Genomic DNA, 26021 nt, shown 5'->3' on the forward strand with positions numbered 1-26021 from the left:
CAATGCATTTCGAGGCTCCGTCAAGCGAACGCCGCCCTGATATCTGCTTTATGCGACTGTGATCTCCGAGCAGCACTTTCTCTGTGACGCCGGTGTTATTGAGCATGCCTCTGAGGAGGAATATTGACATATCAGCACATTTAATATGGAACGATACAAAACTGGTACAATAAGTCAGATCCTCATATAGTGAAGCATTTTCCAAAATTAACTTTCCAGACACATTTATTGGGCTGATAACATTACTCAAACACAGTGTATGACCATTGTAAACAATAAAACAGAAAAAAAGGCATCAGCTCAGACTGAGAACTGCTCCAGACTTCAAAATTCGCCAAGCTTTTAAAATTCTCAACTTTTTCTCTTTTTTTTAAAATCCTCTGTATATATCTTTTGAATGTTTATTCATTACTTTTCTTTACATGTTAATTTTTCTGCAATATTGATAATTATAATATGTACAAACGAGGCCAAGACACTGGTTGCTCTGAGGCCGTAAGAAAGCCTGTAAATACTTGCTCGTCTCCCATGACATGACTCTAGTTTTGGAAAATGACAAGGTAAGGCTGTGCTCCCTCTCTGTTGGTTTTGCTGATTGCATGCCTTGTTGGTGACTGGAATGAAACGTCCGTGTGAGTGCTGCTGACCGCTTCGTCATCGACTGGCAGGATGGGGGCAGTGACTCAGTCCTTGGATTTTCCCACTGATAGCAACAATTTTATGTACAAAGGCTTTAAAGTCCCAACGTTGTCCTATTGGTTGGGAGGCTATCAAATAAATGCTTCCACGTATTTTTTTTTTTTTTTTAGTTTGTTTCCAAGTGTCCTTTTTTTATTTTTGGTTTTCTCCCAAAAAAGTATTGGTATCAAAATGTCCATATAGATATAGTTGTACAGTGGGGGGAAAGGGCTTGTTAGCATGTGTTAAGATCGAGGGTTCAAACTGTTCTCAATGTATGAAAAGAATCTCTTTGCTTGCAGCGCAAAGTCCCGTAATTCGTATAATGTCCAGTGTTGTTTGTCTTTATACAATGCCATGAAGTTATCGATGAGATGCAGCATCAAGCCTGGTTTCACATCTCTGCCCCCTCCATCCTCCATCCTCCCCTCCTGCCCCTCGTCTCGCCTCGCCCCGCTCCCGCTCTCCATCTCTGACACTCATCTCCATGCTCATCCAAGGGAGGCTACTTTAGCAACCACTCGTTCACTGGAAGAGAGGAGAAGGACAGGAGTGAGAATTCTGATTTATATATGCAGCGCTCTCCACAGTTCAACTAGTCTCTGGGATTATTCACCTCCACCCTACCCTGCACCATATTTCATCTTTAGCCATAAAATACAACTTTCAAGTAATGGCACTTGAGTGAATGTGCCTGGGTGGGTGGTGGTGTGTGGGTGGTGGGGGAGCGGGGGATGAATTGGAGGCATTATGTTTTGAGTGGCAGCCTTGACAGAAAATTATACGCGAAGCAAGGAGGTGCCAAGAACACGAGTAAACACTGTAATTTGATTCACGACAAAAAGTGCCTCGCTGTTATGCGAGAGGAGGAATTTATTGGAGTGTGTTATCATAATCATATTTCTTTAATTAGGTGTTGAAAATAAAAAAAAGTAAACACACACATATGCACGGCATGATCCGCTCCCCAGCCTTCCTGATTTCCCATTCAGCTACCCTGATGATTGCCTCTCAGGGGACGGGGGGGAGTGTGTCTTGTTGCTCCCGCTTTAAAGGTTGACCTTACACAAATCACCAAGCAGATGTAGTTCCCCTTTTAATGAGACCCCCCCGCCCCCTCCCTCCATCTCTCCACTTTATCTTGAAGGTCTTTAAATATCTGAACAATTAAATAAGCAAGTCTGCTTCTCTGGGTTTGGGTCCCTGGTGAATGCTTTTATTTTGGCGATCAGGAAGGTCTGAGGTGGGTGGAGAGGGTTGAAATCTCCCCACAACTGCAGCGCAGAATAAGAATTTCATCTTTGTAGGGGGAGGGGGGCGGAGTAGAGCCGAGCAGAGAGAGAATGAGAGAGAGAGATGCAGACAGAAAGACAATCATGGCGTGTGTTGGCCACAGTACAGTAAATCCCGAGCAAAGCAAAAAAAAAAAAGAAAAAAGGAATCGCAGGGACTGGGGCCACCTCTCGCCTTTAACATATTTACGCTTCAGGAGCGAAATTCAACATTCTACGCAGCAGCTGCCCATGAAATGTTGGCTGAAACAGAGGAGAGGAGATGACAGACTGCAGCAACACCTCCGAGGCTGCAGTGAGCTGTGACACGCCAGTTCTCAGCCTCCCAACCGCCAGATCTGTCAGTCAGGGCCAAACAGGTGTTCGGACCGCCCGGCCAGCTCACTTCCTGCTTCCTGCCCCCCCCCTTCTCTTTAGTGCTTCACTCTGCACTCCACATTTCATCAACCTTCTGCCGAGCCCCAGCTCAGTGCACGGCATTTGATATTAAGTTTGTTAATCATAATGGTGAGCGTAGATCAAGGAATAATCCCCTGGAATTTATGTGGATGTCGTATCTAAAACAAATTACTTCAGGGGCATTCGGGAGCAATATCGCCTCCTGAAGCTGAGAGTTCGGTGAGTAATAATTTATCACGCTCACTGACCAAAAATTGTATCTTGTCAGTTGCTTGTCAGACGTTTACGGGATGAAAACGGTTTTGAATTCAGAATGACATTAGCTGCAGGGACCGCCACAGCTTTGAGTTTAGTAAATTAACGCCTCTAAAGGGAATTGAGGTGAGACCTGCGACGTATTTTAAAGTTTTATTCTGGTTTATTACAAGTCGGGTCTTTTTTGTGGAGTTTTGGCCATCATTCTATGATCTTCCTGCTTCCAGCTTTGCTGCCCATGACAGTGATGAGCGAGCAGACCTCGACTTGCTCGCCGTCTCTGTTTAGCTTGGTGGGGCCTCGAAGCATGAGAATCTTTCGTTTTGGCCATTCTCTCAGGCTGGCAAACTTAAATTTAGGAGTCAGCATTTAATGAACGAACGAACCTCGTACTTCGTATGGTGATGCCTTTAAGGCACCATTACTGTATGGGAACTTCCATACATTCACAGGCTGACACCACTAAAAGAAGTTTGACGGGGTAAGAAAGACAAGCAGACCATCAGACTGACTTTAACAAACCCCCAGGTTGATCAAAAGGAAGAAAACGTCACAGACCATATTCACAGTCTTCCAGATGTTCCCGTGGATTTGTCTTTTTGGTTTGCTGATCAATCAGGAAGCAGTGAAATGAGACCGATTGTCAGACTCCTTACGTTTAAATGAATCCATCAGTGCACCATTATCCTTCTGATAACATTTGAGCTTCCCACCCCGAGAGTGATGTCAGAGGAAAACGGCTGCCATGTTATTGTGGTCTGGATGAGTCAAAAATCTTCTGAAACAAAATGGTTCTTACAATTGCATACAAAATTACATTTTAAAGAAACGTGAGAAACTAGTAAATATTTTTTTTCTTTACATATAGTCAGTAGATAAAATAAATTAAAACTTAATGTGAATGCATTTTATTCTCATATAACTTTGACTCCTCTGATTTATTGTCGTTTTGTCAGTTCCGATTCACAGCTGACTGCTGACTTCCTCGACATGATTCTTGCCTCATTGGCGCCCCTTTAAAAGATTAGTAGCGATGTTGCTGAAAATACTTTGTTGAGTACAAACAACTAAACAAAATGATGGCCATATAACATAAGACCCAAGTTGTTGTAAACCAGAATTTCCTCTTATAGTAAAATGTTGATAAAACTTGTTGATATTATGAGCAAAATGTTGCCTGATGGAAATACAGATGAACCTGGATGATTGGATGATTAGATCGGATGAAATAGAAATGAATAGGTAAATAGAATTGAGATGGAGAGGGGAGAGAGGACATTGAGTAATCATTTGCACCTCGGTACTGGAGCTTCTGAGCCCTGTTGTTGGGGCAGTCCTTGCCCTGCATGCTGAAGTTGATATTGGTGCGGATGCAGCGGTTGTTCAGCGGCTGGACTGGGCGGACGTTGTCGCTCATGCTCAAGAAGATCTGAGACGGCTGATTCTGGCTCAGCAGCCGCAAGGAGTGCATCTTGAGAGGACGACGGAGACGGGGGGAGAGACAAGAAGGCATTGAGAACAAGCTGGACACAGCATGGTGCAAATGTGAACCAGGCATTTTGATCCGCTGCGTTATTTTACCTTGCAGGCGGGATTGTATGGAGGATTAGACAAAAGAAGAGCTGGCGGACCAATAGCTAATGAGAAAATCTTCAGCTGAGACAGTGAATTCTGGGAGTTGGGGCTTGGCGACTTAGGCTCACCTGCATGCGCGTGAGGTACACAGGCTTGTTCATCAGTATCCATGTGGCTGTCTCAAAGCACGGGGGGATGGTCATGGATCCATCATATGTGATAAAACTACTTGTCTCCGGGTAAATCTCCTCGATGTTCAGGCCGGTCAGTAGATACGCGTCATCTGCAGAAAGAAGAGCAGCTGCATCAGCGACAGGTACACGGGGAAAAGATCGTTTGGGTTAAAACAAAATCATTTCTGTTCCATTTGTGAAGTAAATTTGTACGTTATGTAACTTAAAATAGGTCAATAGCGACTTTCGGTTCCGAGCCCTGTGTTTCTTTGACCCATCCATCCACCCCACCTTCCTTCATAAGCAGACTTTCTTGCTCTTTATCCTACGTCACCTGACTTCCTCCTTCCTTCCTTTTCTGGTGAGGATTTTTAAAAAATGTGTTCCTTCTCTGGTCTAAGAGAAGAGGTAGCTTCACCTCAACCAGGCGAATAACCACACTCATGTTGAACGTAATGAACTGTGCTCCACCGTCGCACCTCCACACATTTCAAAGCTTCAGTGACTAATTTCTGTTGCAATCAGTGATGCCAGTCGTTAGTGTATTTATATGACATCCTGCATTCCGAGTGACTTTTGTAATTGTGTGTTATTATGATGTTGTAACTGATTTTAACAGAAGTCATCATCACCTTGATAAGGCAAACTTGTTAGCAAACAGTTGTGCATGAAGCAGTTACGCAGCAACGTTATCACCCATTTGGAGGCGTCTCTGACTCCACCTGATGAATGTAAATCCAATATTCACTCTTCTTCCAGCCCCTGAGGGGAATATGTGTCTCTTTAGCTGCTCTCTAACTGCGTTTGTGTGCTGTTCAGTGTTGAGCAGGCAGTGTGCAGCTTTCCTCTGAAAACAGCTGCCTGCTGCTACTGGAGGCCTCATCGCGAGAGCGGCGAGAGCGAACCAAATCAGCAAAGTTGCGAAACCGACACCTAAAAAAAACGAGCCGAAAGCCGCTGCAAAGCTCATTAAAGCGGAGCAGAGCGGCAGATTCAGGTGATGGTTCTCTGTGGGTTCATCACTATCAGCGACACCTTTCACATTGTCATTTGATCAATTATTTCATGCGTGAAAATATAAGCGACTGCTGTTTAAAGTGGATGTTGAGTTAGGATTTTTGTTGCTGTGTACGTAGATCGCTGACACATTACCAGACACATCCTCCTCTTAGTGTGCAGGCTGTAAACTCAACCCCCCCTCCCCCGGCTACTCATCAAGCACTGAGTTCATCTGTCATAACACATTTTTCTCACTTCTTATTTCACATATCATTTACTGTTCCTTGAATGGCAGACTGTACAAAACCTCTTTTATCTAAACTGTCTCCTTTGTCAGGACTCTAACTAATTAGACAGCCTGCATCTCTCTCTTTCTTCCTCTTCACACTCCAGTAGCATAATCTCAGTAACTTGTCATCTGTTGAGCCTCCTTTGACGAATGGCATACCTATTGTGATGAGGTCAGCGTGGCGGACGGCTGCAGCTTTAATGCTAATTCATCTGTGCTTTGTCTCACTATTAAAAACCGCATCTTGTAAACAATAGGGAAAGAAATATAAAAAAAATGTGATAGGCTTAATTTGAGAAAATCCCCATAAGAAGCTTCTCTGATCCTCTCTATATATGTTATTACCATTCCACCTACAACATGTGCATGTGAAGAGTAGCTCTGCCGCTCGTCTTTGATCGTGCCGTTGAAATAAATAATTCTCTTTGGATGGTGTGTGTGCATTCTAGTGTTTGCATGTGTGTACATATAAGCAGCAGCCCAGCAGCAGTTCTGGCTGTGAGAGGTATATGCCTGAGGATTGGTAATCCTCATGCACGAGGGTGGTGTGTGACTGTGTGTGTGTGTATGTGTGCGTGAGACAGCATGTGTGACACAGTGTATCTGAGGGAGTTTTGACAGCTGTCAGAAACCATGCTCCTCTCCAGCAACTCCAGCTGGACCCGGAGGAACCCCCTTGACTGCCTTTAGCCTGTAGCCTCAAGCCTCTGAGACTCCTCCAAGCCACAAGGGGTCAGTGCATTTACCCAGCCGCTCACTGCTCCCCCTATTAATCCAATTAGTTGTCGCTTTTTTTCCAAGCCGGCCTCGGGCAATCTCCGTGCCGATACCGCCTTTCCAGTATGGCAGCCCGGCGGAGGGAAACCTCTGGAGAGCTAGACATGCTACCTCACCAACAGCATCCTCCGGCTATTAAGAGTTGCCATGCAGGCATCTCACCGTCCCCGTCCTGCAGCATCCCTTCAATTCAAACCACTTTGAAATGAAATAACGATCCTTTAAAAGGTCTCAACTGCATTTGACCAGTCATAGCTTACCATAAACAGCTGGCTCGCCAAAAAAATACAATAAATAAATACATAAAGGAATAAAACATTAGATGTTTCATACTAAGCTAATTTGTGGAGTTAGAGGTTACTATAAAAAAAAAAAAAAAAAAAAAAAATCATGACCAGCACATCCAGTGTGTAGTATTTCCTCACAATGTCTGACCCTGTCCTGTAGGTCACTGTATCATAAATGGAAGCTAACATTAGCGGCGCCGTCCTGCTATGTTGCATTTGAGGAAGTTCACACAACCACAGCCGAACTCAGTGATCTCAGATGGCGTTACATTAGCCAAACACATTGATCTGTCCTCATCCTTAAACTATACAATACAAAGAAATAAATGTTCAAACTAACCTCTGTATTGCTCATCAAAGTGCGTAAGCCAAGCAGTGAAACAGGCCTGTGTTGTTGTTGGTTATATATGGTTATTAACTAGCTCTGCAATGCAATACAAGAACAATGCTGTTTTCTCTCTGATCTCTGTCTTCTATATGAATCGTCAGCTTTTGAAGACCACTTTGCAGGTCTCTGGTTTTAAAACGAGCCAGGATGAAACATTAAAAACACAACTGGAGACATCTTCAGACAGTTGCAGAGCAGAAACGAGAGGCTTCGTCTGAAATAAAAGAGCCTTTGGTTCAAAAAATGACTACGAATATCGGGCAGCAAGTCTGTCGCTGTTAGCACGATAGTTGCGAATGCCGAGCTTGACAGGAGTAGCGTAAAGGGGAGCTCGGCTTATGCTGTTTCAAACCTAATTACCACAGATGTTTGGACATTTAGATGACTTCACAGCCACTTACTTTTATATGTTATTCTTGTGATGGTGTCTCTGTTCAGCATTCGATTCAGGAATGAGTTTGATGTCTCAGCAATCTGGGTTGAAAGAGAGAAAGAGAAAAACAGGGTGAGGTTGACTTTTTTTTAAAAAAGGACTGATCATGCAATGAATTGAGAGCCCATCCAAAAATTAAAAAAAATGTAATCTACTCAGTTCAGTACTTTAAATGATAATGCAAGTTAATCTATCACCTTTAATGCCCATGTAATGTCAAAACCCACTGATGTATTTTGCACAGTCAGGAGCTCCTGCACTCTCTTGTACTGCTGCTTTGCCTTCTGGAAAACAAAGGCCCCCACTGCTTTCAGGAAACCATTAAAAACAGCTCACAGACACACACTGCTGCCATGACAAAACACAATCCATCTTTTTAAATAGCGAACACATTGTATTCTCGTCCTAACGTGACTTTGTGATGGATCACAACAAGTTTTGTTCTATCAGAGCTGAACGCGTGAAGATCATTGTGAATGTAAGATTTCCCAGCAATGTAAGAGTAACGAAAAAAGTGAACAATTAGCTGTGTATTTAAGTCGTGTTACGGGAAAGACGATTTTGGGACATATTTCCTTTCCCCTTTCAAGTTGTATGCAGTACGTTAAGTGCCCAGCTTAACAGTTCCAAGTAACTCTTAACCCCTAAACCACAGATTTAATTAATGTCTACATTTCTCTTTGCGAACAGGTTAGAAAACAAATACAATGTGTTAAGCAGTGAGCTTCAGAGGTGTTAGCAGACATATTTTGGTACTAGAGTCAGTCCGGGCTTATGCTCCATACTTAAAGCACACAAATGACACTCCAAAGAAAAATGAATAACCAAGCAGCACAGCAATTATGACAAGCATGATGCATGATAGCTGCTACTTTGGCATTCCCTGTAAATAAAGAGCAATCCTAATACAGTAGTAATTCAGTCTATAGCTCATAGCTCATTTGCACACTGTAATTTGCAGTTGTACACATGGTCACAGAAGGAGGACTGGCTGATGATTCACTGATAAATAAAGCACACTGTTGTTCTCAAGCCTCTGAAAGTACATCTCCTAAACATGTAGCAGTGCTACTCTTTGCTAATAAACCTAAAAACAGCTTGCGTCTTTCTCCGGGAAAACGAGTGACACACACCCTGCATCCCTGACTCTGTCTCTGAGCCACATCTGTCCTGCGTTCCCCCGCCCGGCTCACGTAGATACCAGCTACTTCCTCTCATCTCTCTGCCAGATTGTCAGTGTTGCTGTTCTGCTACTGTAGTCCAGCTGTTCCACTTCCCTGTTCCTGCCCGTTCTCTGGACTCCGTGCTTGCCTGCCAGCTACCTGTTACCTGTCTATTACCTGCCTCCTGCCAAACCCTGATGATTAGGACTCCCTTTATCTTGCTGAACTGCAAACTTGTTTTTTTTTTTTTTTTTTTTTTTTTGTAACCGCTGCTCCTGGTCAAGTCAATGCATTCTACTTGCTCTGCTGCTGTGTCTGCATTTGGGCCCTTTTCCTTCTTATTTCTTTTCATTCAGTGCTCTCAGAACAATGAATTTCAGTCAAAATCACTATTTCATGTGATTTAGGTTTTTGACTTGCTTACACTTATCAGTGATTTTTACGTACATATTTACATTCATACATCAGACACACACACACACGTATATTGTCATATTGATTCCCGCCATATGGCCGAGTACACGTCCAACACATAAGTGTTGCTGTTAATTGATGAGAGAGTGTTTATAAAGAGGAGTACATAACTAACCTGAATTTATGTCACACCACGGTGACTCTTAGACTCAGCCATCTGGCTCACTGATGTACAAATGGTTTTCTGCCCGCTTGTAACCGGTTGTACAACATTTTACAGTTTCCCCAACAGTGGATGCTTGAAAGAACAGCTGATAAGCATTAAGACGGCATTTCTTTTCAACAGCTGCGCGGGGCATTAGGACACGAAGGCTGTTACAGAGCACACAGTTATAGTAAGCATGCAGCGAATTGGTGAAAAGGGGTTGATGACGATGGTAGTGTATAGTATATGGTAATACAGAAGTCACATTGCAGCCTTGTTTCACTCACTGTATTCAATCACACAATGAAGCTGGATTGGTGAAATCGACCCTGTATTGCCTGAATGACAGTGTCATTAGCATTGCGTGGCGGTTGCGAGGTGCGAAACGGTCCAGACTTGGCTGAAAATCGACTGAAACCAGTCACTTAACCGCACCACATTAACTGCCGCCGAACGCCTGAGAGCCACTTTTAATTCCCGACTGCGCCGCTCTGCTTGACCGGCTCCATTGTTCAGCGAAGTCTGAGAAGTGCGCCGCTGCCCCCGACTCTGAGACGCGCTCGCTAATAGCCGAGGCAAGCTCCTCGCACTTCCTGTCCACCCCCGCGCCCTTCTTTGAGTCCTCGCTGCCTCTCTCTCTCTCCGCTCCGTCTATCCCTCGCTCACGCCAGTCGGACTTCACAACTTTAATTGTCGAGATGTCTTTGGGCCAAGTGATTAAAAAGAGATGTGCTCGCCCTCCCCCTCCCTTCACTGCAACAGAAATTACTTAGTCTTTGACCTGTTCCCTGTGCTCTTCAGGCAGGAAATATGCCTTTACCAGCCACTCATGCTGCTCACTAGTTTCCCTACTTTCTGTCGCTCTCATTTAATCTTTTCCTAGAAATGCACCTGAGGGGATTCAGTCAATCTGTCTCTTCGCTTCCAGGAATGTCTGCACATTAGGTGTGAGAAGAGCACACACTTAGCACCATATGGCTGAATGTCGATCAGACAGATAACCACAAGACGCAGATTCACATATTTCTTGCTTTTACATTAATCGACAGTCAGATGAGTGGAATGGCCTTGCATTCGCTCTAAAATCCTGCGTCGGTGTCCACTGTGGGTTTGGTTTTCACCGAGGTCCCTGCATAGCTGCAGTCACCCGCTGCTGCCCTTAATGGCGCCTCACGACTCCACGCCCGGAGTGGGGGCCCTTCCTGGAACTCTGAGTCACAGCGATGGGATCGAAAATCTGAAAAGGCCTCGGAAAGCATGAGTCACCGAAAGGCGAGAAAATCGAGCTTCTGCTGTGAGAGAGATGTGGCTAATTAGCACCTGTCTGCTCAGTGCTACTACTGAGGAGCCTGACCTGGTGAAAAATGCCTAAGATAGTGGGAGCGGAGAGACGTTAGCAGATAACCGGCCGGAGTGCAGTCGGGTGGGTGTGTGAGTGGGCGGCAGGTGAGTGCGTGCGTGTGAGCGCGATCGTTTAATCTCTCTGGATATTAGCGAAACTTTTCGACACGTGGGCATTAACAAAATTGCCTCCCCTGGACTTCACTACCTCTGAATTAGCACTGCTGCAGTGTCTGTTAAAGAATGTCGCTTAAGCTTAACGAAAAGGGATCAATCTAATACCTGGAAACGGTTCAGGACCCTTTTGGTATAATGAAGTTTAATCTTTGGACATCTTTGCATCTTTGCTGCTGATCACAAGCACCACGACTACTTTAGAGACAAACAGTCCAAAAATAAAGCACATAACATGATGTGGGGTCAAAAACTAGAGCCTGATGAACTCTTCCGAGCAATGACACCACAATTATATTTGGGAGAGTGGAGCAAAGGTTTGGTCTCTTTTTGCTGCAAGTGGGAGCCTGTTGCAGCTCTGCTTTCTGACTGACTTTGACTGATTAGAAAGTTTCTGTCTGTTTCTGTGCAGCATTAAAAAAGGAGTTCTTGGAAGTACTATAATATGACTTTTGTGTGCAGAGCCCCAGCTCGAAACAAAGACCGTGATCCCTAATCCCTCCCCTAAGAAAGCCGCAAAGTGGCAGCTGTTATGTGTGCCTGTGGCTCTTTCATTTTCTGCACAGTAAATGTCAGGTGACTGGCATCCAAGGCTTGGATGGACATAAAACTCTATTAATGGAATTAACAGAACAAAATCCTGCGTAAGAAAATAAGGTACAAGCATGTGTTCACAAAAAAAACACAAATAAAGGAGTGAACTATGACTCCTAAAGTGCATTTCGTTAAGAAATATCAAATCACTGAGCATAAAATTCTGCTTTGTGCCAGCCTGAGTGGGAGCCGGAGATTACACTTTTCAAAATTGATGAAGGGTTTTGAATTCACGACATCTGATTCACGACTCCGACTGGCTTCTTCAGCGACGTTGAACATTCATGGGTATTAAAGTATTTAGAGCCATCTGCCATGCCAAACTGCTTTCTCTGGAAGTAAGCAGGGATAATCAAAACTGGGGGCCACAACATACACGTATACCATCGTTATATTATCTGGGCGACTCCCGTGTTCCTGTGTTGAATAAAACTGAGGCTTTCAGCAGAAGAAAACTTCAGTAAAAGACAACTTAATATAAACCATTTAGCTGTCGCTGCTGCAGCTACAGAGAAGATGCAAGCTAGAGGCTGGAATCATAGCCCCTGCACATTCAGAGAGCTTTTTGAGCTCAGAAGGGACCCAAACGCTGAGAAAGTGGAAGTGAAGTGATTTAAATAGCTGAATGTATCATCAGCTTTCAACAAATCTGATGCTAATGTTTAGCTTTAGCTTGCATGAGCGCTGCACACAACAGAAAGCTCAGAAATTAGCTGTAACTTACCGAAACATGGTAGCTTTTGGAAGCTGTGGCTGAATTATCTGCTTAAAGTTTTCACACAGGCTTGCACCTGAGGCTTTTTATTAAAAAACTGATTTTTTTTAACACATTTTTCCCCATTTTCTTTTCTTTTTGAATCAAAGAAAATTTTCCTGGCTTGACTACTCTATGGTTTACATAATATGCACAGCACCTAGCAATAAGTATATTTCTAAATAGCGACACATCCGTTTTTTGGCATTTAAATGCATTGCAGAGCTGTGTGCCGCTGTTACAAGGTCACTTCCTTTGGCTGCCGTGCACAGCAACCACACCTGCCGCACTCCACTTTCAAGCCCAGCTCCTCCACGTCCTCCGACACACTCTCCTGCTGGTTGATGGGGGGAGTCGAGGAGGGCTGACCTCGGTCAGCATCTCCTCTGTCTCTTCAAGACTGAATGATGGTCCCGTTGACATTGGGGAGCTAATTAGCAGTTAGCCACTGAACTTTTCAGCCGAGTGCGCACAGCGCTGAGGACGTCGGCTGCCTCTTTGATCTCCAAGCCTCTCATTCGAGATGGAGACCCCTCACACACGGCAGAGGCAGGGGAGCCCTGCCGCCGCCGACACAAAGCCAAGGCACACGTTTCGCTCTGAGGGATAATTGGATCGCTAATTGTTTGCGAGTTCTTGAGTCGAACATTTAGGAGATTTCAGGCAAAGAGGGAGCAGGGGAGTGGAGGGGTGGGAGCGCTGAGACCGCCGTGCTGAAGGATAATTCAGCTCCTGACAGAATTCTTTTAAACCAATATTGTGGCTACCAGATGCAAACAGGGACAATCAGCCTCTTTGGTGTTTTAAGGGTACATGAGATTAGAAACAAAGCAGAATCAATCATGATACAGTTAAGCTGATACACATTAGACAAATGTGAAGCACATAAAATGACCTTTTCATGACACACACATTATTGACATTACTTGACATCATTTTTACACAGACAGACACACTACCTGTCTTGGTATAAATCCTTGGATAGGCTATTAGCTCCACCAAATCCTCAAAACCGCCTCCTTTTTTGAGACCGGGCGTTTTTTTTTTTTTTTTTAATGTTTCCCCAGCTTGACAAAACCCCACATGTCAGCTTAGCGCTGCTGCACGCAAACACACAAACGAACACTTGGTCCACCTTCAATTGAGCCTCATCTGCACTGAATGCAATGATCAGTCCTGTTCCATTTTGCTCGACATATTCCACCTGTGCATTGTACACTGAAGCTGTCTTCTAATGCTTAAACACTGATTAAACCGAGTCAAGTTGCTTGCACAGCCATTGTTTCTGGTGACCCAGAATCAGTATCTAAAGAGGTAATATATGTCGGAAACTCCTGTCTAATGCAATGATTAGTACTGTGCTGGATGTCCACGGTGTAACCCATTAAAAATAGCAACTGCTGGGTCATGACAAAACAATTCTGGTTATCTGCAGTTATTAAACATATGTATGAGACTTACCTTCATGAATATGGACACTATGACCAGTCCATTGGGGCTTTTAGCAGCTTCTGTATAATTTGTGTACAGCTCATGGTTGTAGTGGATCAGCTGAACCTGGAACATAGAGAGCACATACCGAGAGTCAACTTTCAAACGTTGAGATAGCGAGACACAAGGCTGATCTCCGCAGCGAGTGCAAAATAGTGGAGACCTTAGAGATGAAAACCCTTCTACAGAATCTATATCTCTGTTGCAGAGTTCCTCGTTCACCTTTAAACCTTCCTCCCTGCTACAAAATGTTAGATGATTTAAAAGGCAAAATCAATACGGGTGAAATCTCTCTCGTGGATTCGCCGAGACACTCGATGTAATGCGAGGAGCTCGCGATCGGAACATTTTTATACCTGGCACGGTTGTGGATAGAAGTAATGAGAGGGACATAAAGAGACGAGGATTCTGTCATCATTTGATCCGAGGCCAGCCTGCGCTCACAGGCTGAGGTGAGCGCGGCTAAACCATCTCCCGGCACGAGGTTAATGTTTCACTGACGCAGATGCTTCATCCACTCCAGCTGTTCAATATTCCTGCCTGTTAATGATGTTTGGGCGTGGGCAGGCGGCGCCGTTCCACGTCCAGCTCATAAAAGTGGAAATCGCTGGAAGAGGAGCCCAGTTTTAAAACCCCTTTTTTCTGACGAAGAGAAAATGAATAGGAAGTTCAAAGACTGTCGAGATATATAGCCGACGTCTTGAAACATGAGAGGAATCAGTCTCATGCAGAGAGGGGGGGTGCCTTTACCTGGGCTGACCTGTGAACAGCTTCTTTACATATTCAGCGTGAAAAGGCATTGCTCTTCCCACTGATCCCAAAACAGCAGACACGCACGATTAGATGGCCAAGTTGTCCAGATCGACGGAGCAGACAAAAGAGATCACCTCAAGTGACTGAGATGGTTTGTCATCTTGGTTAAGGTCATGTTTTTTGCACAGTCCTGCACAGTTCTAAAGCTTCTTTCTGCAACAAGTTCATTTGAAAAAGTAAATGCTATTGTAGCTGAACTTGTGCTGAATGCAGAAAAGTCATGTGATTCAAACTACTGCTTTTATCTGTTCAAACTGACATTAGCAACATCAGAGCATGCCGAAATGATCAGCCTCCGGATCCGGCTAGCCTCAGACCCCGGGGGGTTGATCGTAATATGCACAATGAACTGCTAAGAATATAAAAGCAGTAAAGCACTTATTTCAAGCACAAAGGGCTGGTAATGATTTTCAGATTTTCCCCAAAGGCTCTTACTCTTTCTCTCCCCACCTCCATAAACTTCTCATCCTCACTCATTGGCAAAGGGCTTGGCAAGTACTGTACTGGAGGGTATAAATAAACAAATGTAAGAGGAGAGTAATTATGAAATGCTCAATTGGGGGAGCACAGAGCGACAGAACGTCTATAAATGCAATCAAGGCGAGAGAGGAAGTGATTAGGGCCCTACGCTGATCTGATTAGATTTTTAGGTGAGAGCGGCAGAGGCAGCCAAAAGAACTCATCCATACCCCCTCAATGACAAATTGCACAAAGTTTGCTGCTGGTGGGCAATAAAAGGCCAGTGTGGGCCATAATAAAGTGAGAGCGTCTGCCAAATTGAGAGGAAAAAAGAGGGCGATACCGAGCGAAAGAGGGAGAAAATAGATGTCGTAATTAGATACAGAAACAGCCGAGGACGGAGCAGGAGAGAGGAGCCGCTGCATGTTGGCCAGGCCTGTGAGCCTGCAGCGCTGCTTCATTTGTCATGGTGTCCCTCTGTTCAAACACACACTGAATACAGTCACACCTCCACCCATCTCACAGGTACAGTCTGGTAAGATTCGGCCATAACGCCTTTCCTGGTGTCTGCTGAACAGACTGCGATGATGACAGAGACGCGGACAGATTGTATGATGGGGTGTGATGGATATTACAGAGTTCGCTTTAAGTAAGGTTGGGGTTCAACAGCATTTCATCTAATTGGAATCCAGTATTGAATCTGCATATCAAACTCAAATGCCTTATCAAATCTATTTAGGTTCACTTTTCAACAGCGGCAGACTCAGGCGGTCTGAGGGGCAGGGGGGCAGAAATAAAAAGGGCAGCAGATGCTTGAGATTAAGATTTTATTTTGTGACCATGTGATTTAAAGTATAACCTCTACACCTCTGTAATACGGACACACAGAACCACACTGAACCATTTAGCGGCATGTAAAGGCCATCTAATTTTTCAGCATGTAGGGCAGCCTATATATGGCACTGCATCACGCTTCCTCCAGAGGACGAGCACCGCAGACAGCACTTGTTCTATCTAATGTACCGCAGAAGCCACAAACATGGGGGCTCTCGCTCTGAGTCCATCAGTGGCTTTCAATATTTGTCAGAGATTCAGTTGAGTTCTCCGTTCAGATTTTTGTTTGCTGTGAATCACGGTCACACGGTGACAAGTGGTCGTAAATGGAGGGGAGATGGTAAGCCTTTGGTCATGTGACGGCACATGAGCCAAGACTTAAATGGGGTTGAAAGCTGTGGCGAGAGTTAGTTAATGGACTTTTCAGTCAACATGTTTTTTTATATACTATTCGATTTATATAACGCGGTTACTGCAAAGCACAACTTGCCTCTTCATTCACGTGTTCCCACAAGGCGCTGGCCCAACCATTGGGAACAACGTGGAGTTCGGCGTCTCGGTAAAGGACGTGTCGGCATTTGGACAGAAGGTGCTGAGGATCAAACTGCCGATGCCAGACTAGCAGACAGCCTGCTCTACCTGTTGATGCACAGCTGCCTCCAAGGTGAGCTTCCATGCTGAACGCTCTTAGCCACATCACTAGTGTAGCTGTAAAGATGGCATTGTTGGTTGGCCGGTCCACCACTTTGATCCAGACTGAAATATCTCAACAGCTGTTCGATCGGAGGCTACAACATTCATGGTCCCCACAGGATGTATCCTGCTGCCTGTGGCCATCCACTGACTTTTCCTCTATTGCCACGATGAGGACAACATTTGTAGTTCAGACTTGTACTGTACTGCACTGTATATCAACCATTAGATGGACTGCTGTGAAATTTGGTACCTTTATGAAATTCATGTACCCTGAGGATGAACTGTAATAAGTTTGATGATCCTCTGACTACTCAGCTAGCGCCATCCTCAAGTCAAAATATTGTTTTGTCCAATATATTTGTCCATTTCAGTGTATGATATTCCCATTAGCTTTAGCTATACTATCTATTAATGCTTATTACCAAATGCTAGCATGCCAACATGCTAATGCCAAGAGGGTTCTTTGTGTCAAAAGGAGTTTTTTGCTTGCTTCCAAGCCTCCACACAAGAAAAGACCAACATCTGCGCATCAAAACTTTCCTTCGAGAGCAATACTGCTGCCTCTTCAGTGTGTTAGCATCTCCTTTGGCAGTGACACTGGTTTTCAGGCTTCAGGGGTTTCAGTTGGTTAAACCTGCAATGAAACCTGCATGGAAAGCTGCACTGAGTGCAAGGGGTTTCAGACAACACTTGAATTAGGTGTGAAGGGTCACTTTTGCTTGGCTGGCCAGCTCTCTGCGGTGAGCCTGTGTGCATGTGTGTGTATTAGCGCGTGCGTCTGGGGGTCATGACAGCCTCTTTATGGCATGATGGCTGGCCTGGCCCCGGGGGTAGGGAAATATGAAGACAGCAAGTCGATAGCGGAAGAGAGGTGTTCAGTGCTAACAGTGAGAGGGGGTTTTAAAGCGCTGGGCTGGAAATGACGCTCTCCATCTCAACTTCCATCCATCCGTCCTCCCTCCTTCAGATTCACTGGAGCGTGGATCCATAAAGCTAACAAACGGATAAGGTCCTCTACAACAATCACACTATGATTATGCACACGGACCTAAAGAGTTTTTCAATCCAGGCCCTTTACTGGCACGACAGAGCACTACCAGAGCAGTAGAAATCAACCAATCATCATTTGTGTTCATGCTCATCATGTCACGTTGGTAATTGAACATAATCCCAGATTTTGTCTTCTTTCTCTTTCTCTTCTTTCTCTATTTATTTCTGCATGTTTGCTTTCCTCAGAACAAGCTGTGCAGTGATGTTCTGATGCGATTTTAATCCAAGATGCACCACAATCAGGATGCTGCAGTGCAGATGTGGGCGAAATGTGCTGTTTAATAGTGATTAATGATAATTAGGGGAAGAGCAAATAAAACAGAACAACCGTCCCCATGAACAGCTCTGTGACCGATAATCTGCCGCAGTGATATTAGCTCAATGTGATTTTCCATGTGTGTGACTGTGTTTGAAAGAGGACATTCGAGGTGTGTGTCTGTCATTGACAGGGGTTTAAGACGCCAAAGGCGAATCCTTCTCAAACACTTAATAAGATTTGTTTTAAATATAGTTGGATCCTCTCTTTAGCATGAGCAGTGTCTCCTTCAATTTATAGGGGCTACTGCTCTGTTTAATTTATTAGGTATAATCCGGATTTTTTCTGTGGACACTAATCATTATGATACAAGTTTTTTGTCCATCCTCATGTTGTTTATGGAGGATCAAAACTGCTAAAATCAACAAAAAATATCTTCTATCTATCTTAATATCTATTACATCTAAATCAATATGCCATGAAATTAACCAAAATAATATTAAAATTAAATGCAGGCATTAGATCATTTATAGAATGTGACATAAATTGATATTTTTGTCTTAATTTTGTCTAGTATTTATTAACCTTTGCATTAACTTTCCCACTGAATATATTTATAGTACATTTGTTTATTTTTAAATGTATTTACTTATGTATTGATTTTCCTTTGCATTTCTCCCCTATTTATTTCCCAAAACGTTTACACTTTCAACTTTTTAACACTTCTCTATATATTTTGTCTTCATTAGCATGTCATTCATAGTGTGTCAGGGGCCTTTTAATTGATCAACATCAGGGTGCACAACTCGACTATGCATGCCTTGTTCCCCCCAGGCTCGTGATGTCAGCTTAGAAGAAGCCAGCTTGGTATTCTCAGTAGTAGGTGTGATGGTAAATGGTGGCAGGGAGAGTCAGCTAGCTGCATGGCAGACTAAGCTAACTAGCTGACAGCAGCTACAGTTACCCCATGACACAGTTTGAATGCAGAGATTTATGATGTGATGTAAAAAGAAAGTACAAAAATAAACAAGTTCGGGCAAATAAATTGGGGGGAAAATATAAAGAGAATAGAAAACAGCAAAAAAAAAAAAAGACATAAATAAATAAGGGAAATGATACAAAGGTAAATAAACAAAAACTAAGACAGAAATTTGAATTATGTCACATTTTAATGCCTACATTTATTTTCAGTATTATTTTTGGTGTATTTAAAGGCACATCAATTTACTAAGCAATTTCTTTATTTCTTTCTTTGTTCAAAATTTTGGCAGTTTCAGTCCTCCATAGCTGTTTCATCAGATGATCTAAATAATGGGTGTAAATGGGTTTAAACGGTCCTGAAGGGAACAGCTGCTCTTTGTTGTCAGCTTTTCAATCATTTTCCAGAGTGCAGACTTCGACTGGTTGCATGTGAAAAGCAAAGGAATATGAATGAATAGAAACGAGGGAATAGAAAGTCCAGTGTTCCCCACTATAGCAACTATAGGCGGTATTATAATGGGTTATAATAGAGTTATTTTCCTCACTCATGGTCTACTGTAACTGAAGGATGATAGCTCCTTAAAAGATGATAGCTCTCAGATTTGTCTTCTTTCATCTTTTTCTTGCTGTTCTTTCCGGTGTCTATAAGTCACCTGTGACAGAAACTACTCAGACTATTTTCCTCACTCGAACAGCTTGTGCTTTTCTGTCCTGTCGTCAGCCTGTGGTGGTTTTAAAATACAATATATACAGTTGCTACTATGAACAATCAGACACCGTCCAGTCCAACACCGACATGATGGATACAAAGCTGTCTGAAGGTTTGGCTGATTGCATGTTTTTTTTGCAAAAAAACTGAGCCAAACTATTATTTTTGTATATAAAAAGACCCTACAGCAAATGTTTTGAATGATTGGCCAATTGACTACAAACGTACAAAGTACACATTATGTTATGGCCAACTATTTTCCAAAGGATGGGATAGGCACGCTGTCAGAGGGGTTCTAGGATCCCATAGAGGGCTGGCACTGCAAATCACAGTAGGCCATAACTGCTGAGTACTTGTTCCTATTCAATTTAACATTTAAATAAATTAGAAAAAATCTAGAAACAAAGCTGGAGATCCAGGATTTAACATAAATGTAGTTGTCTGTTGTTCCAAAGTTGATGGTTGAGTGTCCTTCATTGCACTAGAAACAGAAAGTCTGTTCAGTGTTTCCATGTGACCTTACTTCAGCATCTCTCTGACAGAAAATAAAAGAGACGACTTCCTCCCTGTGATCGACCACCTACATTTACAGTCTTTACAGCAGAGGACCGAAAGAAACACAAAGCGGCAGCAGCCTGGAAAGAAACAAATGAATCTACCCACTTATGGTGTACTTCAGAAAATGATTGGCAGTATTTTAAAGAAAGATATTAGTATTAGAACTTTATCAGCACTTCGGTGGATCAATTTTTTTTTTTTTTAAACAGCAATTCTGACCTGATTTATTCTGAATCTGAAGACTGTGTGTTTTTATCAGAGGATAATAGGCTGGCTGAATGTTCTCTGAGTGTATAAAAACATGGGCCAACCTGGTGGAGGAATAATATCTGGAATATTTTAGCACTTATTAAAAGACCAAGGTGTTTCATTTTCAGATTAGACTGTGAAGCAGCTCCAGGAGAGCAGAGCCGAACACGCCGCACACGTACGCACACACACACGCACACACACACACACACACACACACACACACACACACACACACACACACCTGCAGGCTTAAATAAAGAGGCTGTGTCCATAAAAACACACACAACAGTGTTTTTGGTAATCTCATATTTGATTTCTTCATGGCTCCAGATGATTTGGCTCTCTCTTGTCTCTGCAGTGTTGGTCTTCAAAAGCTGCAGTAGTACAAGCACTATATTGTACTGTAGTATTATCATAGTATTTTATACATGGTGTTGATTTTGACACATAGATTTAATATCAAAGAGTTTAATGTAAAATACTATTTTGTAGATTTTAAAATGACAGAAAACACAAATGCATCTTCTTCCACCTTCTTCCAAAATAGGGCCCATAGGTCTGGCCTATCTGTTAGCATTAGCATATGTTAGCATCATAATACAATGCATTCTACGTGCATTTCCACCTGCATTCACATCCCAGATTTCGGCACAAAATATCCAGATAAAGAAGCTAGTTGGGAAACGCCAACATCCAGGGTGAGATCATTCGTGTGGAATTATCTCTCTCTTTAATTCACTGACTGCGCCGTGCAGTTTCTTCTTGTCACATCAAACGCGTATGTTGCTGTCTCGCTCTAGCGAAGATGACTCTGGTTTCATACAACAAATGTTGTGCTTATGTTCACAGGCTTTTAAAAAGAAATGAGATCAGGCAAGAAAATGAACAGTTAGATCATCAGTAGGTTTGTAAACAAAGGTTAGCCAAACTTCTTTAGCAGAGCAAGCAAGGTGAAAAGGAAGATTAGCACGAGTGATGTCCCGATGAAGCCACTGACCCAATGCTTACCTAACTTCAAAATCTTGTGTGTATATTCCACACACTGAAACAACAGGCGTAGCCTCCTGATTGGCCCGCATTATTTTTGACAAGCTAGATCTCCCAGATATCAGCGACTGCTTCGGAGAGTACAGTGTCGACAGAACTAAACTGAGAAAATAACATTTTGTTACAGTAAAGCGGAATAACGTAATATTCGTAATATCAGCAGTAACTGCTGCAGTGCTGCTCTGTTTGAGGGAGGAAAAAAGCTACATTACAACGAAAGACACTTTGAAGCATCCTTTGATGGATAATAGAAATACACATTGACACAAATCATACACTGGGGGGTTGCTGTTGTTTCTTTCTTCTCCCCCCACTTATCAAAAACAACCACGTGCTCGCATGCAAATTTAATATGCGCTCATCTGACGTGAAGGCCCGTGTGTCAGGGCCCACTGTTTGCCGTCATACACCTAAAATAAAGCTAGGGTTTTACACAGGCATAGCTTCATCAATGTAAATGTGCCCACGTGTGAGGTACTGATAGTAAATCCTATGAATACAAATGCATGCGCTGATTGGATAACATCATTAATGCACTGGTTAATCCGAGCAAAGCCTATGTATAGTCACATATTTGAATATTTCACCAACAAGGTTTATTTTGTGCGATCCGTGTATGCATGTGTGTGTTTGGACTTTGTACTGTATGGGAGATGTATTGGCATTGTATGGCTGTTTTTTTTAGTGTTTGAATTTTGATCTCTTATTATCATAGACCATGATCACTCACAGACACACACATATGCGTGCACACACACACACGCACTGCGGAGCGAAATGGAAGGCAGAGAAAAAGGCACGATGAGTTAGGAGATATAAAGTGTAAAGGGGTCATTTCAAGACGAAAGCTTTGGAGTGTTAATGCACCCACGCGCATGCACAAGCACACACACACACACACACCACTGCATCCACCCCACCCCCATCCTCCCACAGGCTGCCATTTCAGAAGGATGCTTTGCTTTAAAAAGTTTGAATATTTCTCTTTTTGTTCACGTTTCAAGGACATGCACAGCCACCACTCATCAGCAGATGGGGGCGAGAGGGAGCCGGCGAGAGCGAGAGAGCGAGAAACAGAGAGAGAATTTTCTGCATTTTCGATTATGAAACATCTTATTGGACCTTGAAGTCACGCCGTTGGCTTGTGGAAAGAATGGGGAGGGCTATCAGGGGAGGTGGCAGAGGATGAGGGGGATGTTGTCGAGATGCCGTTTCACTCAGAGACGGTGGTTTGAGTCGGGAGAACACGGCAAAAGGGAATGGGATGGTAAAAAGCTATTTGTTGAAGCCTTTTCCGGCCTTGTTTTCTATGGTTTGGCATAGCTGCAACTCTCTGTCTATGTGAGCAGCACGGCCACCTATCCACGTATGTAGATTTGGTTTGATAAGTGGGGAAGAAAACAACAAATCCCCCAACTTCTACCAAAATTGATCATTGTTCTTTCCAGAGGCCTAACAAAGGAATTTGTGTTTGTGTTAGTTTCTATTCTCATTACTGCACTAACCCTGAAATTACATTTTAGGTACAGAGAACTGCGATACGCCTGTATTAAGATCTTCAACCAAAAACTACAAAACATGTAATTAACACAGAATCTTTAAGGCTGCAGGCAGACTTTCAAGACTGCAAAATAGTTTTTATCACCCCAAATCAGTCCGCTTCTCGGAACCTATGGAAGTCTGCGCAGGCTAATATTCAAATGAAATCATTTAAACAAATTAAGATTAAATTCTCAATTTGTGCGCCTATGATGTGTGACAAAAATGGAATTAAAAAGTGAAAGCGTCTCGTTTTAATGTCAAAAAATTCATTCTAGTGCCTAAATGAAAATGAAGATGAAAGCTCCACAGAATCAGAAAAATGTCTTTCTCAGTGGATTAAGGATGATGCTGCAATAATGACACTGCAGTTGATTGTAAAGTGGACTTTTCATGTTCAAAAAGTCCGCTTTTATGTTTGTCATGTTAAACTGCTTTTGTCTGCTGCTTAAAGTTCTTGCACACGTCCTACTTTGCGTGTCGCCCTCTCCCATTTTGCTTGTTCTCTGCTGGCTAATCTGATTCATGTGCATTGTTCCTGTAAAATAATAGATAAATGTATGGAAAGTAAATAGGCAGATGTAAACTTGAAAATGAAATTGCACGGCTGACTTTTGCATTGAAATCTGACTTGGCTGGGGCAGTCATTTTGCGTGTTGTCCCCATGTTTGCATGGGTTTCCTCTAGGGCCTCCGATTTCCCCCGCCATCAAAAACATGTATATTAGGTCAAGTCTCTTGTCAGCGCCTTTGACCGAGTCACTGGCTTTGAGCTGGAGTTGGTCCCTGGGCGCCATGCAATGGTTGTCCACATGGTCTTCAGGGATGGGTTCTCATGCAGAGATCAAATTTCACTATGATGTACTGTTTGTATGAGTGTATGTGACAAATGTGTGGGAGAATCCCATCGCTGTGAAACATTTCATTTCCAAATGGATTTAGATTGTGCTTTCATTTTAATTGCAGCCATTTACATCCATCGTGCTCTTTTGCTGCCTTAGCTTTGATTGATGTTCAATTCTTGCGTGTTTTTTACTGAAATAATATGGTTACACATCATGATCTGATAATCAAAATGTGAATTTAACGATTTTTTTCCCAAAAAAACCCACAGATCAACATCAGCTGGGCGAGGCAGCCGGCATATAGCCTGAGAACCGAAATCCAGGGCACAACCAATTCATCTACGTTCTTGCTGCTACTCACAAGCGTATAGCTACCAATGAAGACACTACTGTGATGCCCTCTCTATCTAGCGACCTTGGGGAGTTTATATTCTACAATTAAAGACATACACATGGCAAGTATTTTAAAGGCATGTCACTCCCCTATTCCCAGTGACAATTACTGGCCATATGTGCACCCTTTTCCCCCTGCGATGCCTGCCTCAGGCATGCTGTGTGCAACATGGCAAGAGTGTGACATCAGTGGCAGATATCAGTGGCAGATCTTCTCTGCTCGGCACAAAAGAACTCCTCAAACAAAGTGTTAAGCCATAAAGGGCAGATCAGTGACTGAAGGCAGGGGTGAAATAAAACGTGATACAGTACAGTAAAGTGTCTGTGCATGGGTGGGTGGGGTGGGGGGGGGTCCTTTCAGGATTGGGTTACAGCTCTCTCCACCCCGAAGGACGCAGTAAACACTTGTTTTATTACGATTTGAATATCAGCTCTCAGGCTCTGAGGGAGGATAAATGATTATCATTAATTATAATAAATTTGCCTGTCAAGACTGCAATTATTTTGTTGCACACAAATTGGTTATTCATATAATGGCGGTGGTGGAATGCAGCGGCGTGAGTGACTCATGATTTTGTTGAACAATCAAAGTCAGGGGAGCTAATTGTTTCACTTGTCAAAATTTGGAAACAGCAGAGTGTGACAGTGTGCGTTCACGCACAGGCGCGTGCAGGGACGGCGAATGTGTGTGCGTCAAACGCTCGGCTGTCATCTCCGAGACAAGTTTGTTCTCGCCGAAAGACCTGATGCAAATCGCCGCAGCCGCCCGTGTGAAAAACTCTTTTTTTCCGAGTGCCACAAGAATCTCTGCAGGCTGAGAGAAACTTGGACTCATTTATGTAGGTGTGTGAAAACCTTTCCAGAATTAACTAAAGAAAACGCACGATGCGGAAGCTGAAATCAAAGAAATGCAAATGGAGATTCAAGGACCAATTTATGCCGTCGCCTTTTAAAAACCAAACATTTAAACCCGCTCGGTTCAGAGTGTCAAATCCTGCTTTCAAACAGACAAGAACCGCACTCAGACAGGATATGTGTCCCGTGGGGGGTGGGGTGTTCTAATATTACACGTGCTGGTCAGTGTTTTCAATCCAGGCCATGAAAATGTGTGAGACTTTTCACCCCATTTCCCTCCTGCTTCCTGCTCGTCCTCCTATAATTTAAGCCCGGTCTGCGGGAACGTTTTTCATTTTAAAAGTGTATCTCTGACTGTTGCACATAGATCTGCATTTCGTGTGCCTCAGTTTCATAAACTCGGCAAACAGTTTGATTTGTGCGCAGCCACTGACAACCCTATCACCAGACAACAGCTATAATATTACAGTTAGACCTTAGATTAAGTCCACTGACAATGTCTTTTCGATTTGCCTAATAACTGTACCTTACAGATAAACCATGGTCAAGGCTTGATTAAGGTTTGGGAACAATCGTGGTTATTGTTGTGGTTATGGTCTGTGGTGCCATGCCCTCATTTCCAACAAAAAACCCACCATACATGACCTGTACCCTGCCTGCCCTACACTTGTCAGCCGGCCAGGAACGTGACTTTGAATGAATACTAATGTTGCTCTGTGTCTGCAGGATGTGTAAGTCAGCAGCTGTCTGCTTATAGCCACTAAAATCAGCTTTATAAGGTGATACTATGCTTCTCAGCTTGTCCCACTTTGACCGAAAAAGAAAACAATTAGTGCTACTTGATGCTGATGTTATTACTACTATGAATTTAACATAAAATGATTAGGGTCACATTTTCTGGCAGAATATTCTTATATTAAGAAGCAGGTCCTGCCATCCATTAAACCTAAGTTTAATCTAATTACCAAAGATCAGAGCATGTATTTTATTACACAGCTGCCCCAACTTTTCAATGGAGCGTATTTGCTGTAATGCTATCCAGCGATAAAGGGAT

General features: G+C 43.2%; 1 protein-coding gene across 1 annotated transcript in view; it reads right to left on the minus strand.

Moving 5' to 3' along the window:
- Positions 1 to 1183: 1183 nt before the first annotated feature.
- The window catches only part of ca10a (carbonic anhydrase Xa), a 203972-nt gene continuing 179134 nt past the window's right edge, over positions 1184 to 26021 (minus strand). The window contains exons 5-9 of the mRNA XM_041963175.1: positions 13652 to 13747; positions 7514 to 7586; positions 4328 to 4482; positions 3921 to 4095; positions 1184 to 1206 (exon numbers count right to left, since the gene is read on the minus strand). Coding sequence (XP_041819109.1) covers positions 1184 to 1206; positions 3921 to 4095; positions 4328 to 4482; positions 7514 to 7586; positions 13652 to 13747 — 522 coding nt within the window. The remainder of the gene's footprint in view (positions 1207 to 3920; positions 4096 to 4327; positions 4483 to 7513; positions 7587 to 13651; positions 13748 to 26021) is intronic.

Source organism: Chelmon rostratus, chromosome 21 (genome assembly GCF_017976325.1).
Source record: "Chelmon rostratus isolate fCheRos1 chromosome 21, fCheRos1.pri, whole genome shotgun sequence".
Classification (NCBI taxonomy): domain Eukaryota; kingdom Metazoa; phylum Chordata; class Actinopteri; order Chaetodontiformes; family Chaetodontidae; genus Chelmon; species Chelmon rostratus.